General features: G+C 39.2%; 1 protein-coding gene across 2 annotated transcripts; it reads right to left on the bottom strand.

The window, feature by feature from the left end:
* Nucleotides 1-2,860: 2,860 nt before the first annotated feature.
* Nucleotides 2,861-15,320, bottom strand: acbd4 (acyl-CoA binding domain containing 4). 2 transcript variants are annotated; one of them, XM_053341307.1, is made up of 11 exons: nucleotides 15,154-15,320; nucleotides 13,943-14,082; nucleotides 13,072-13,192; nucleotides 11,562-11,646; nucleotides 11,230-11,350; nucleotides 10,958-11,131; nucleotides 7,366-7,463; nucleotides 7,077-7,287; nucleotides 6,777-6,991; nucleotides 5,788-5,847; nucleotides 2,861-3,695 (listed from the first exon to the last, which is right to left on the bottom strand). In XM_053341307.1, exons 2-11 carry the CDS (start codon nucleotides 14,031-14,033, stop codon nucleotides 3,567-3,569), a joined length of 1,305 nt encoding a protein of 434 aa, XP_053197282.1. In that variant the 5' UTR covers nucleotides 14,034-14,082; nucleotides 15,154-15,320; the 3' UTR covers nucleotides 2,861-3,566. The 2 variants fall into 2 exon arrangements, with proteins under 2 accessions (XP_053197282.1, XP_053197283.1); XM_053341308.1 differs by having other exon boundaries at nucleotides 13,943-14,076.
* Between the last annotated feature and the right edge of the window lie 784 nt (nucleotides 15,321-16,104).

The raw sequence follows: 16,104 nt of genomic DNA, 5'->3' as shown, positions 1-16,104 counted from the left end.
TGTATAATATCAGTAATGAAGACATGGTGAGCCAAGAGATGGAAAAGGACTCCAGCAGGCTCCAGGTCACACATTATCAGTGTTACACACACAGAGCGTTGTCATGGCGGCAGTTGAAAATTGAGCGAATAACCTTAAATCCAAAACCAGTCTTACCCGAGTGATATTTTTGCATTTCTTCCTTTTTCACATTTTTCAGTACTTTTTTTTTCTCGCTCCCTTCTCTCGCTGATGTCTCTACATTAGTTTGTAAAGCAGAGTATGACAAATATAAAATGGAGCTGAACCAAATTGTACTGCCAACCACTGTCGTCCAAGCAGACTCCATGTTTATCTTAATCATATCTAGTCTCAGTCTGTCCTTCTCTTCTATCTGTGCCCTTGTGCATGTACTTTATGTACGTGGGTGACTGTGTGTGGACCAATTTTGTAACAGTTGTACAAAGCCTTGTTAAGTTAACCTGTGTATATAAATATTATACATAATATATTAAATTATTTGTTTTGGAAATGTGTCTGTGTGTATTTATTGATTGTTTTTGGTTAACAGTGGAAACACTAATGTGTCCTGATGCATTTATTTTTCTTTATTGAAAAGAATACACAAACAACCATTCTAGTCATTCTAGTTCATTAAGAAAAAAACTATTTAAAGGAAACATAACACTTCAATAAAATAGTCTTTTATAGTCAAATTAATATTTTATATCAATCACGAATAATTTCAATAATGGGGTTATCTTCAATGTTCTGGATTTATGGATGTGAAAGTTACCTAGTACGATAAACAGATTTATAATGTAACAAATACTAGTCTCTTTATATATGTACAATTCATTATTAAACAGAATAAACAAAGAGTATACAAACAATCAGACATTCCAGTTCATAAATAAAAGATTTTTAAAAAGATTAGAAGATTAAATAAACTACAATAATTTCAATCGAAAGATTGTGCGAAAGAGTGCAAAGACTAAAAGTAATATTTTATTTCAATTAAAAATAATATATGGGTCAATGACGTGATGCTACTTTTTTGTGTCCATGTGGTTTAGTCAAATTTAAAAGGGTAAAAATGTGAAAATAAATGTATGAATACCTTGTACATATTATTTTCTTGTGGACCGAGTTTAACATTTCTGCTTTTAATTTTGAGAGAATCTAGAAGATGAAGTGGTGAAACCATAAAACTTACACTTGCTTAAAACCCCTCAAACTCTCAATAAAACACCATAACTAATTTGGCATGATCTTACATTATCACTCTTTCATATTTAGTAAAGGTTAATGGAATATAATTGTTCTAAAGATTACATTTAATCTGGAGAATCATTATACGCCCGTGTGTGTGGAACAAGCACAGTGTCTGTGCACTGCACACCCGCCTATCTTACCCTATCTGTACTACTGTAGAAGTTTGATAATAATCCAGACATTATTAGTGGGTTCATTTGTGTCATCTCTCATTCCCTTGGCGGATTGTTAGTTTGATGAGGGATTTACCAGTATTGGTCACATGACTACATTGACAGGTTCATTGATCATTACTGCCATTGACTGATTCTGATACATAGTGGAGTCATTGTGACTTTTTTTTAATATGTTGATGTACATCCAGGGGTGCATTAACGTCACTGGAGGCCCCTGGGCTGCAGAACTTTATGCTGTAGCCCAGGTTAGCCCGTTCATTAATGCACCCTGATCCTGCGGATATAACTGAAAATCACTCCTCAGTATTAAATCCAGACATTATTCTACAGTAGATGTTTGTCTGGTCTGAATTCTGCATATAATTCACATTTTCAGTGTGATGTCTAAGTGCTGCAGTCAGTGACATGATCAAACACTCAGTGAAGTTCTCAATGTAACGGAAGGAAACAAAACTTTTGCACAACTTTGTTGTTGTTGTCAAGGCAACATATCTCATAGGTTATATCACATAATATTATATGATAATATTAGTATTTAATGTTATTAATGAATTTATACATGTATTTATTTATTTGACGTTTTTCCTGCTGGACATTTTGGCCGTTCATATTTTAATCTGCCGGCCAATTACACGTTATACCGGCCAAACCCAGCATATACCGGCTAACGTAAACCCTGATCCACACAATGATCTCATCAAGGTAAGGCTATAGCCTTACTTATATGTAGGGGCTGTAGTAAGGGGCCAATACTGCTACTATTACTACTGCTACTACTTTTACTACTACTAGTACTACTACTACTACATCATAATACAAATTCACATTATAGTCCTTTTATTAGTGATGTTTTGCATGTGTGTGTGCTGCTGTGCGCCCGTGTGTGTGTAATCAATGAACCTGATCACACCTCATTTTGAGACCAACACGCCCATAGGTGCACAGACTGGTGTAAGTGTATTTGTTATTTAGACAACGTGGGAGCAGGAAGAGAAAATGACAACTGCGTCAGGGGAAACTAACAAAGACACATGCGCCACGCTGCCATCCGCTGTGCGCCAACCTCAAGATATTTCAATATCTTGAGGTTATGATGGTAAGTAAAGATGGATCATAACAAAATCAATATATTTTAGAATATTACTAAACATATTTCTCAAAAACCTGCTGTGTATATTGAGTTTGCATTAGTTTAAGTTGATTATATATGGTAACATGTTTCAACTTATTGAGTTTATATTCAGTAGTAGTTGCTATATTATAGTCTGCCACAGTTGCTGCAGCAGTCACAACACACACCTACATGTGTGATAGTGTTAACAGGAGAACACACACACACACAATAGTTAAATTCCTCTTTAACCTCCACACACACACACACACACACACACGAACGACACAGTACGATCTTCTATGCAATATACATTTTTAATCAGAGCTGTGTCAGTGGAACACATGACTCATCATTATAGGGCAGTTTGACAACAGTTCTTCATCATTCAGTGACAATGGCTTCAGTTACACTCATCAGTTCAGTACCATCAGGTTACAATCAGCAGCAGCAACAATCTGATGACTGGAGAGATAACTGTGATCAGAACAGATGTCATGATGTGGAGACGGAAGCAGAGATGATGTCACCTCCAGCTGATTCACAGCTGCTCCTCAGATCTGCTGACATTTACAGTTTAGTGTCATTTTGGAGTTAACAGACATTAAAGAGGGACTGTGACGTGATTACAATTAAATAAGCATCCAACATTTTCAGTGGGACCATCTGTAGTTTCACTCCTACACACAGACGCTTCTTCTGATGCTGATCATATTCTGTATATTACAAAACATGGAGCTTATTGTACCAAAACCCACTAGAAAAGGAATAAAGGTGAATGTACGTTATAATCCATCAGCAGTACAAGCACACATCCAGGTGTTTTTCATGCCGGCTGATGAATCAACTTGAATAATTTAAATGACAGTTTGCTGCAGTGAGTGATTTGTGAGGATTTGAGAAACACGTTTCTGTCCCGTACAGACATCAAGTCCACAAACGTCCCTCCTCCTGCCTTCTGTCCAGTGCACACAGTGAGGGAGGATGTGGATCCTTCACTCCTGTACAGATGGTGGATTCCTGCTTCATGAAGATATGCCTCTTCTCTTCTGGGCTTTCCTCAGCAGGTAGACCAGACCCTGAGCGACGAACGGCCACACCAGGAAGAGGACCACCGTCTGACCGGACACGTCGAACGGCCAACACTTCTCCTCCTGAGGAGACAAATGACATCATCGTTTAGCATTAAAAAACATGGCCGACAGCTGCCTCCTAACTGCTGTAGTGTGTAGTTGTGTCTTTGAGTGTTTTTAGTGTCAAAGTTGCTACACATTTATTTCCAGAAATTTAAAGCAGTTTGTTCACCCTCAATGAATGATGGGAAATATTCATTGCAGACTTCTTTTAAAATAACAAAACCAGAATAAAACTAAATAAAAAGTAACCATTAAGAACAGAAACTATAATACAATTATTACTGAATACAAAATGACACAGTAATAATAATAATAATAATAATGACAAATAGACATGTTAGTTACTAGTTACACAGTAAAGAGTGGCGAAAGCATCCTGCAGCAGGCTGCCATGCTATCTCCATGGAAACCTGCAGCAGCTACATTTCACAGGCATCTGAATTAATTAGTTACCACCTATCAAACTATTCACCAACTATTTTAATAATCAATGATTTGTTTGAAGTCATTCTTTAAGAAAAAAATCTAAATTGTCTGATTGCAGCTCCTCAAATATGAACATTTCCTGGTTTGAGTTTGACTGCTGCACAGAACTAAACTACATCTAAGGCTGGATTTTTGGGCTCTGGGAAACAGTGATCAACATTTTTCACCCTTTTACAGGCAAATCTAAATGTATGTAAAGTCCCATTGAGAATTAGATCAGCAACAGAACACACAGCACAGGTGGAGAGCACAGGTAGCTGCTGTGATGGAGCAACTGAGTTTGAACCACAGAGAGTGTGCTGCTCTGTTTAAAGTGAGTCCAAACACACACTCTTACTGAGCACAGGAAGTGTGTGTTCAGGTGTTGGTTGTGATGTAGCAGATCTTAACTCCTTCAGAGCCAGGTAATAGTCATTTGATTATTGGGATCATATACAGTGTTAAACAGAAACATTAGCTTATTTCCATCTGCAGTCCCTTCAGTAGGTCAATATTTCCCACAATTCACCAGTCTACTGCTGCACACCAGTCCATTCCAACTGAATATTATTAGTAAAGTCCAAACAGATGGTTACCACTTGATATTATATCTCTGCTCTTCTTAATGTGAATAAAAGGCATATCTGACACATACATATTAAATATCATATCCTTTATAAATAATGAGATGTGTTCCTTACTCAAACTCTCTTATATCTACATATCATTCCTCCTCTCAGCTCCTTAATATGACTTATTACTGTCATCTGATCCTCACTGGAACTCTGTGGTTGATCTTATCTGTGAGCTCCACTCTATGATATTTTTGTAAGCCTCTGCATGTCTTCACTCAAGCTTGTGTCAGTGATGAATCTTCACATGCTTCTTGTCTTAAAGGATACGTTCACAGTATTTCAACTATATCATAAAGCAGCAGTCAGGTGTTTATATGAACAGTAAAGAGGTTTTTACATAGAAAGAGGACTGTGTCTCCTTCTGTCACTTCCACTGTAAGTTTATTATGAAGGGGTCTACTAATGGTCAGTATGAACAGGAAGAATGATTACAGCCAGATAAACAGGTTTCACTGTTCATCTCCTGACTTGAAAAGTGACAGTTAAATAACTTTGTTGTTTAATTGCTACAGAAACTGGCACTGATTCTGAGGTCATTAACACAAATACTTTACACAAGTAGAAACTTGACTATTGAGAAATACTGCATGTGTGGGAACTGGAACAGACTTAAAGTGTGAGACTGACAGCTAACTTCATTAAAGAGAGTCAGTTTTATTACCACTAACCATAAGTTAGAATGGTTACAAGATAATAAAAGATGATGTAATTAAAACTAAATAAAAGTGTCAAAATTTACCCTAGCAGATGATAAAGGTTTTTATTTAAACTGCTCATCAAGTCCATATTTCATTGTTCTACATAATGTGACAATATGATATTAACTTTAGGCTTTTAACTGACTGCATATGACAGTTTTCATCAGTAAACTATTAAAAGCTAGAAACTATTGAATGTAGTGAAGAAGAAGAAACAACCTCCACCCTCAGCTCAGTGTGTTTAGGAGCAGCATGACTCACACTGCTTGTATGTGTTAGATGTTAGATGTGAGCTGAGATGTTGAGTCTTACCTGCTGTTGTGATGCTGTGGCTGCACACTGCAGACATGGTCTCCACTCTGAACCCTGAGCCTGACACACACACACACACACACACACACACACACACACACACACACACACACACACAGACACAGACACAGACACAGACACACAGAAAGAACAGCAGTGAATTGACGTCACTTTACAGCAACAAGAAAAAACACTTAGCAGCTTTTGTGACATTCCCACTCTCCCTCTCTGATACAACTTTAATTCAAACACAGGTTACACAACTGTTAAAAAAGTTTCATTTTTTTGTCAAACTGCATCATTTCACTGAGCACTAAATGACCTTTGATGTTCCAGCAGGAGGATGACAAGTTGAAGCTTTCTTATTTGAAAATCCAAAAACTTCATACTCTTAAAAATGAGTCTGAAGCAAAACACTGACCATGATGTGTCTGAGTTACACAAATCCATCAATAACACAATATTGGAATATTTATTGAGCTTTTTCATCCGAGGCAATATGAGAGAAGTACCATCTACTGTCTTCTACTTACAAAATCCATTTAATAGGAAAAGAAACTCCAACTTGTCTGCACTTGTCTGTGTGAGCAGTCATGTGACCGTCAGCAGACTCAATATAAAGCTTAAAAGCAGGAGTGGCGGCGAGTGGTCGTGGGCGGTTCTGCTGGCCAATCGGACGCAAGATAAGTCTGGTGCTTACGTCACAGGCAACCCAAGACATGAATAGATTAAAAAGTATTCAAATATTCTCATTTTAATTTGACTATTTTGAAAAGTGCTTTATACATAAAGTTATTATTATCATTATTATTATTATTATTAGCAGTAGTATTAATTTGATGAACAAATCATTTAATTTTAGAATTCAATTTTCTATTATTGATTTTTTTTACATGGAGTTGCTAGACATGTTAGACATGATTTACACCAGTGTATTTATGAGGATCTACATTGTGTCTCTACAGAATCATGTTGATATGAGTTCTTACATGTGTGGCAGCGAGTCTCTCCACCACCTCCAGTCTTTCCATCACACTCCTCATGTCCTCTCTCAGCCTCCTCAGAGCCAGAATGATCTGCTGCTGGAGCTGAGCGTCATGCAGCCTCTCTGTCCCTCCCTCTGACCCGTCCCCTCCTCCTCGTCCGGCCCCGCCCCCCCCGCCTCCAGGGGCCCCCCGCCTCGGGCTGCCCTGAGGAACCCCACCTGTAAAAACAACACTGGGTATTATAATCATGATGTATCACACAGTCTAACAGCGGTGGGAAGGGAGAGTAAAAGAACAGCTTACGATCTCTCCAGTTGTGGTTGGAAGCTTCCCTCCCGCTGTCTCGACTCCTCCTGTTAGGACCCTGACCCTTCCCGTCCTCCGCCCCTTCTCCGCCCTGACCCGCTCCCACCTGTCTGACCTCCAGTCGGCCTTCCAGCTGCTGGCTCTGAGCTGGGGAGGACTGTAGGGAGGCGTGGCCGTTCTGGAAGCCGTTGGACTTGACGAGTGGAATCTGTGAGCGGATATCAGATGAATGAGATGCTCTGGTTCTGTAGTAATGGTCGTTTGTGTGTGAGTGTTAACGTCTTACCTTGACGCTGCCCAGCTGTTCCACTGAATCCACAGAGTCACAGAAGATCTCGCTCTCTGAGTCGCTGGTCAACACCAAACCTTCACACACACCAGAGTCTGCAGGAGCATCATGAAGGTAGTTACTCTTAAATGGTTTTATAGACTTAATTAATCATGGAAAATAGTTGTGGGTCTGTTTAGTTAACACAACCCAAGCAACATGGTGACAGGAGTACATTTCACTCAGTGGTGAACAGTGTTTTCACTCAGTGGTGAACAGTGTTTCCTCTTTATTCATGTGCTGCTGCAGAACTTCACACTATCATTAACTCTCACATGCTATTCACTGCTACATCATAAAAAGAAATCCTTATCAAAACTATGAACTATTCATTTCAATAAAACACATAGCAATAGATACAGAGATAATTTAACCCAGAACAGCCTCAATGGACATAAATGTGTAGCATCTATACAAAAGGATCACATTTTAAAACATTTTCATTTTTGTGCATTTTGGGCCACTTTAGGAAAAGTCGTCAAATTTCAGAGTAAAAGATATTTGATGTATTTTTATAGCTGTCACATGTCAAAACAGATCAAATTGGACTTATAACACTCTATGTTATCATGGAATCATTTTGAGTGATTGACTACTGCATCAAATGCCACAATCCTCTCTCTCCTCCTGTGTGTGTGTGTGTCTGTGTGTGTGTGTGTGTGTGTGTGTGTAGCAAGTGTGAGAGTGGCAGAACGTGACATGAATATGAGTGTGGGTCTGGCAGTAAATGTTCAGTACAGGTTACTGTTAATAAATGCTGCAGCTTCTCAAGACCAGAGTCAATCAGTTGTTTACCAAACTGCTGGAAAAGTGAAAGTTGTTAGCTTTAAAGATAGCGACACTGAGTTACAGTAGCAGCAATGTACTGCTATGGATGAGGACAGCAGCTAAACATATTTTAGCCACCTAAAAGAACATAAAAAATAAACATCAGTTTAAGTGTAGCTTACTATCAGACAGCTCTTCCCACTGACACTACATCACTACATCGAGAAAGGTAAGTGGCTAAATCAAAAACTAAAAGGCCGCAGAAAGAGCTAACTACTGGGCCTCACACGCTGATAGTGGGTGACGGAGATGTGAATAAGATAAAACACTTTTTCAACAAAAACACCAAAGTACTCTGTTTTACCAACGACATGGTGTCCGATATCTCAGAGAAAATTCTGGAAATCACTCCTGAGCATCCGACAGTTAAATCTCTCGTCATACACACAGGAGCACTTGATGTTGTCAAGCAACAATCAGAGGTATTGAAACAGGATTTTAATGATGTGCTGAACAAAGTTGGATGTCTGAATACTGAGGTGTTCATCAGTGGACCTTTACCAACAGTTCGGCGAGGAGACGAGAGATTCAGCAGGCTGATGATGCTAAACAGATAGCTCAAAGATACGTGTGCTGCTCAATCAGTGAATTTTATTGACAATTTCAACATTTTTTGGGAACGCAGACACCTGTTTAAGGCAGATAGATTTTACCTTAACAAGTCAGGAGTACAGCTGTTAAGCTACAACATTTTTGATTGATTGAACAACAGATAAGACAGCGTTCTGGAGAAGAATTGCTACCGCCTGAGATAAAGACTGATCAGGAAAGTCAGCACACCCAGAGAGAGACTTTAACATCATCATCCTTACCCCAACACAAGGAGTCTCCCCCAGCCCCAACAGCCCAACAGGAGGAGTCTCCCCCAGCCCCAACAACCCAACACAAGGAGTCTCCCCCAGCCCCAACAGCCCAACAGGACAACCCAACAGGAGGAGTCTCCCCCAGCCCCAACAACCCGACAAGTGGAGTCTCCCCCAGCCCCACCAGGAGACTCCCAACTTTCACCCACCAGGACCCCATCCAGCCTTTCATTCTCTCCACTCAGTCAGGACCCCCCACTTCTGGATTTCACAGACAGGATGAATGACCTGGTCAATGTTGGAATCCATCTCACACCACGCCCAAATCCCATTTTTTCTCCTCTCAACTTCCCCCATCGTCGAGCCCCTCCCATTCCACCACGCTGGAAACAACCATCATCCAAGAGTCACAGAGCCCCCCCACCTCCTTTGACTCAGATCATCTGTGAGTCTGACTGATATGTGCCGGGTCCAGGCTGCAATACTGATACCAATAATGTTCTCCCCCAGGAAAAGTCAGGGCCCTATGGAGAAGGCTATCTGAAGATAGCCTTCTCAATCCATGTGATGACAGGTAACAGAAGATTGGTTAAACTGGTGAGAAATAAGGGTTCAATTAAATCTGCCAATTCATTAAGTATAGCATGTCAACCTCAAAATATACCAGTGTCTCCTGTTATCTCCACAAGGTTAGCGCTACTCAATATCAGATCACTGCTAGTTAATGACGTCATTATGACCTATGATCTAGATTTCTTACTTCTTAGTGAAACATGGCTGACTGAATGTAGCTGTTGTGCTATTCTCAATGAGGCAGCACCAACTGGTAAGAAAGGCGGGGGAGTTGCTGCCATCTTTAAATCTGTATTTCAGTGCAAGGAAATGACATTAGGTGATTTCAGCTATTTTGAACATCTCTGTTTTTTATTAAAAGGTGATCCAAAAGTTCTTTTTTAATCATTTATAGACCTCCAAGATATTCAGGAAAATAGAAAAAAGTAGAGCGTAAGTGGAGAAAAACTGGGGGGGGTTAATTGTATGTTTTAATGTTTTTAAATTACATGTTTCTCTGTTTTATGTAAAGCACATTGAGCTGCCATTGTGTATGAAATGCGCTATATAAATAAAACTGCCTTGCCTTACATCTTCTCAACCAGCCTGCTGGAACACCTAGCTTGAGCTGTTAACTGGTTTGACTGGTTTAGGCTAGGTTTTCACAGCTGGTAGCTGAACTACCAGTTTCTCAAAACATAAATCAAACCAACTACTGTCTGAAATCTCTCTATTTACTATACAGTGCTCTGCATTTACCCTCCACCATTTCATAGAGTGTCTGAATGCTGAGTGTGTAAATATCTCCACTATATGGAAGCATCAGATATTTCATCACGGAATGAAAAAATCCATACTTTCTTCTAACAATCCCACAATGCAATGCTCCACATTTTAAAGACATGAAAACTACTGTCACATGACTCTACAGCTGATGGTGATGACAGTAAATGATGATGATTAGTTAGAGTCAGAAATATTGATGTGCTGCTCACTACTGCCTGAACTATTCAGTGTTTATTATACAGAGAGTAATGGATGAGCGAGTGAAGCTGAGGTTCAGGTTCTACAGTTTATCCTGTACCATGCCACCCTGGGCTTCCTCCACCAATGAATGGACTATTGAGGAAGTCACAGAGCTGGATGGACAGGTTTCACATTCTAGTGAAACAAGCCACTAGAATGTGAAGCATGTGATAAACACACTCAATAAAAAAAAGGTGGAAAAGTTGATATGGACTATTTGTGTGTGATGCCTCCAGCTGTGTGTGTGTGTGTGTGTGTGTGTGTGTGTGTGTGTGTGTGTGTGTGTGTGTGTGTGTGTGTGTGTGTGTGTATAGACAGTCAGAGACACACTCATCACCTACCATTAGTGATGGTGTTGGCAGTGAGATCTACAACCTCAGTGAGGATGAAGTCCTGCTCTGGATCTGCATCTTCTGTAGGAGGAGATTCTTCTGGAGGCTCCTCCTGCTCCTGCTCCTCATCCTCAGCCTTCGTCTCTGCTGGTCTGTCAGCCGGCTCATCGCTGCCTTTAACGCCTACAGTTACACACAAACACTCACAGAATGAATAAACAAGAACAGTATTTTTCTGTATTCATTGTTGTAACAGTGCTTGCCTAAAGAGCTCCACTGACCTTCTTTGAGCTTGAGCAGAGACTCTGGAGGCCGAGGCATGTCATCAATCACCAGGTAGAGAGGCTCGAAGTGGTGAAACATAGAGGCCGTCTTCTCATTCATGGGCGTGGAGTCGATGACCTGCAGCGTCAGTGGAAAACTGCTGATTTATAACATATAACACAAGTCTTGATGATTAATGTTTATGTGCTGCTTTTTATTTCTGTGCACTGATCTGAGCTGGGAGCTAAGAGATGAGAAGACCAGTGTCGGGATCAGTCTGCAGGGGTGTTACACAGATGTTACATGATGCTGGATTGAAACAGGTGAAGTTAAAGAATGTGTGGTGTACCTCCTGTGCTACTTTCTTCATCTCATCCACATATGCTGCCATGGCGTTCTCTCTGCTCATCTCCCCCAGCCGGCTCCAGGCGTCCCTAACACACACACACACACACACACAGAGTTACAACCCGTCACATCGATCACCACATCTCATTAACTGTGTGCTCTACCGCTGTGCTGCTGCTTTGATTTAACACTCACTAGACTGATGGGAAGAAGCTTGATGAATACAGAATGGAGTATTTTAGGATTGAATGTATTGGCTCTTTTTAATTTATGTTGCTCTGATGTCATGAGTTCATTCATTATTCAACAGTGTCTGGAGAGCTTGAACACAACACTATATTATAATAAGGGTGATGAAATATGTTGATTTTCAAATATATTATCATTTCTTCATTAAAATTAAAAAAAGGCATTTTCAAATGGGATGTGACAAATACATCATTTATTTTTTTAGTTTATTTGTCAATTAAATGTTTTAAAAAATAGTACAGTAATAGTATAGTAATAGAATAGTATTTAAAAGAATAATTAAAAAGCAGAAAAAAAGGTTAAAAAAAAATAATAATATAAAAAATAAGTAATAATGTCAGCCAAGGGGGTATCTACCAAAATAAGTTGGGTACATAGTCATGTGACTTGGGGCCAATCCCAGACAGGCAGGGAGGTAAGGGGAGTATCAGATAAATGACATGGGTGATACTATAGTTGGTCCATAAAGCAGTAAAGTGTAATAGAAGGAGTGATGCTTGAGTTACAGGTTCTATACTACCAGTGTTGCTGGAGCTTTGACATATTCACAGTTCTTGTCAAGCTTAAAACACAAAGATATGCAGAGAAACACACAACAATTCTCACATGTGATAAACTGGATCAGAACAGATTTAGCATTCCTCCATTTAAGTTTTCTGTCAAGCAATAAACTGATTAAGACACTCATCCAGTATGATTTATAACACTGAGGTGAAGTCTTAAAGTCTTAACATTTGTTCTCTACAGGAGGCCGAACGCAGGATTCACATCATTAAATGTAAATCCCTCTTGATCTGTTAGAAGTGATAGGACAGGTTAGTAACTGTCCAGACAGCCATATTAACCTCACTGTTACACCAGCTGTCCTGTTAAGATTTCCTTAATCAACACACTGATCCTGTCTGCACTCACTGACTGTGCAACTTAGTCTGTGTGTCTCTGTGAGGCTGTGGAGCTGTGCTCCAGCCTGCAATCTAAAACTCTAAGTGTTTCTTATCAGGAACTAAAAGTCCTCTGAGTACAAACATCAAGATCAAGATTAAGCTCACACACTGTTTAGATTCTCTGAATTATTTGGTGTCTTATCAGCTCCATGTCCACAAATCAACTAACTAACTAAGAGAGAGCATGGCACCAAACCCCATGCAAATATCTAGCAATTTTGTGGACAGAATAACTGAACAGTCTTCTGTCTGTTCAAACAAAAAGATCAGTTATCAGAGCAACTGAATGGGTGGACACACACACACACACACACACACCATTTGTAGCGGCCCACTGGGTCCCAGAAGCCAGGTCGAGGCACAGTGCAGGGTCCACACACCGCCTGCTTATACAAGCTGTAGAAACGCAGCATCACCTCATAGGACGGCTGGTAGGAGCCTGCAAGATTAAACATTCATCAAGTTTCACTGTCAAGTTTCTCCGGTTCCCCCGACAGACTGACACTAAGACAGCCAATATAAGAAACTGACAGGATCACATCTCAGCTGTTAAGGTGACACAGATATGAGCGTCTAGGGTTAACTTAAAACGGTATGTGGAATAATAAGGGATTAATGTAAGGCTTTGAGATGTTACGAAACTATTTGCTCATTTAAAGTCAGTTTCATGCAAGTTTTTATTTTTACCTAGTTGTAATTGTTTTAGGTTTGGAGAACATGTATTGAAGACACATTCTCAACTTCATTCAAAATCTCCATTCAAAAAACTAGCAATTTAACGCAACCTTCTTATAGCAAGAACACATATTGGAAAAAATGTTCAACAGGTCAAAAACTACGTATTTTGACAGATGTGACAAAGTCGGATGGTATATGATGCAAGACGTTACACATTTTAAAAGCTTTTACATTATTCTGGCTGATACTTAGTAATATTAAATCAACAGTTTTTTACATGAAGTTTGGTTAAACTCTCTGTTCAAGACAGCTCAGCAGGAAACACAGCTGCACAAACAGGTCAGCTGACCTGAGACTTCTGTTCTGGACACAAGACTGTTTGATTAAGTCAGTCACTGTTTAACTGTAGAATATCAGACACTGTATCATGACATTTTTCTACAGTCTTGACCGGTAACACTTTTACTTTTATTTTTAGATCATGTGTTGGTGTGTAAAAAAGCGTACGTACCACTTTTGGGGAGATTATGAATGACATCCACAGCAGCCGTGAACCGTTTCTGGTGATCGACAGCAGGCTCTGCCATCGCTGGGACTGGCATGACACTTCAAACTTGTTCGATGTAGCAGGAAGGATGAGTGCAACTGGAGCTGAGAGAGCACACACACACACGCGCACACACACACACACACACACACACACACACACACACACACACACACACACACACACACACACACACACACACACAGATGTAGCAGGCTATAGGAGTATTTTCATATCCTCATTGAGTCAGTCTAAAATCACAACTATAATTATACATCATGCACACCAATAAGCTGACAAGCTCTATGATGACAGGTGTGGCTAACCATCCAACACACACAGACGGTGATTAACATCTCTGAGTAACATCTCCTGGCTCCTTCATGGCCCTCATCTTCCTCCTCTCAAACACACTTTCCAGGTTCCATGAGTGGATTTCTGTACGTTTCTGTAGTCTCCATTCATGCAGAGTAGAAGTAGATCATTTGCAGCATCCGTCTGTATGATGTAGTTTTACATTGAGGCCAACGGACCCTGCACATACACTGAATATGTGTATGTGTATATATTTAAAGGGACAGCATACTTTTTTAAAGTAAATATCTCTATAAGGGCTATTTATAGTTGTAATATGTACATGTACTCTTCTTTATATTAGTTATATGTGCTCATTATGTATATGGTTTGGTATGTTGTCTATACATAACGTAGCTTAACAAACCATATACATACATTATATACACATACCCTGAATATATGTGTGTGTGTGATTCCCTTAAAAACATTCACTAGTGATTAACCAGCTGTGTCACAGTGATACAATGTGTGCTTTTCTCATGTGTAGCTTTACAGAGACTCATTTCACATTAACATAGAAGGATATTTCTTCTATTTAATATAATAAAGTCTAATGAAATTAATGTAAACACAATGAGACTAGCTCTTTAACAGCTACTGTGTGAGGTATCAGTCTAGTTTGTGTAAGTAAGTTAGAGCAGCCTGTGTGGCGTAACAACCGCTTTCATATGTAAATACTGGACATATGCTGAATAGAAACACCGTCAGTGGCGCCAATAAAAGCAGTAAGCTAGTCTCTATGATACTACACTGCGCCTTTAATCAACGTTAAACAGCGTTTTAACTTGGAGCTAGCAGCGGTTAGCTTGTTGACTTACCTCAGTGTGTGCTGCTGCCGGACATGTCTGTTTCACACTGACCACAACAAGTAGACAGTGGTCGAAGAGCAGGCTGGGAGTTGTAGTTTTTGTTATTTAAAGCGTTATTTAACTGTAAACTTTGATTGAGAACTGCTCATGGACCAACTGATGATGAGCCTGACCTATCTGTGGCCTGGGAGCATTTCCGTGTCAGGTCACATGACATGTTTATCGTACACGCCCACTGGGATATTTAAAGCGACAGCATTAAAAAAAAAATATATATATATTATGTAAATATTTCTATAAGGGCTATTTATAGTTTAAATATTTACATTTACTCTTCTGATATTAGTTATACGTGCTCATTATGTATATTGTTGGGTACGTTCTGTATACATAATGTAACCATATACATTATATACACGTTTTATATACATATAAACTGCTTTTTGTTAATAAATACAAAAAATATTTCTATAACAGTTTAAAGACGATTTATTTGAGTTGATTAATTTACTATTTTTAATGTATATTTATACATTATACATTACATTAGATTTATTAATTTATTTAAACAATGTATTCATTTATTTTACCATTTATTGAGCATTTTAAGCGCCAAAATTTCCTTTCTGATGAATAAAGTTCTGTCAAAGTCAAACATATTTATTTAAATATGTCAGCTGGACCTATTTTTTATCGAATGGTCGTATTATTATTTTGTACACAGAACCAGTCAACAGTTTGAACACACCTTTCAATTCCCTTAAATGAGAAAGTGTGTTCAAAGTTTTGACTGGTGCTACATTTATTATTAGTAGTATATATAAGTAGAATTATGATTCCATCTCCTCTTAAAACAAGTTGAAATCAACACAAACAACACAAACAATGAACACCACACGTTACACATAAAACATGGCCAGTAGCTGCCTGCCAGTCAGAGGCAGTCTTTCCTTACAATGA

Source organism: Scomber japonicus, chromosome 20 (assembly GCF_027409825.1).
Source record: "Scomber japonicus isolate fScoJap1 chromosome 20, fScoJap1.pri, whole genome shotgun sequence".
Classification (NCBI taxonomy): Eukaryota; Metazoa; Chordata; class Actinopteri; order Scombriformes; family Scombridae; genus Scomber; species Scomber japonicus.
The sequence above is the reverse complement of the archived record's forward strand: the minus strand, read 5'-3'. Positions and strand labels throughout refer to the sequence as shown.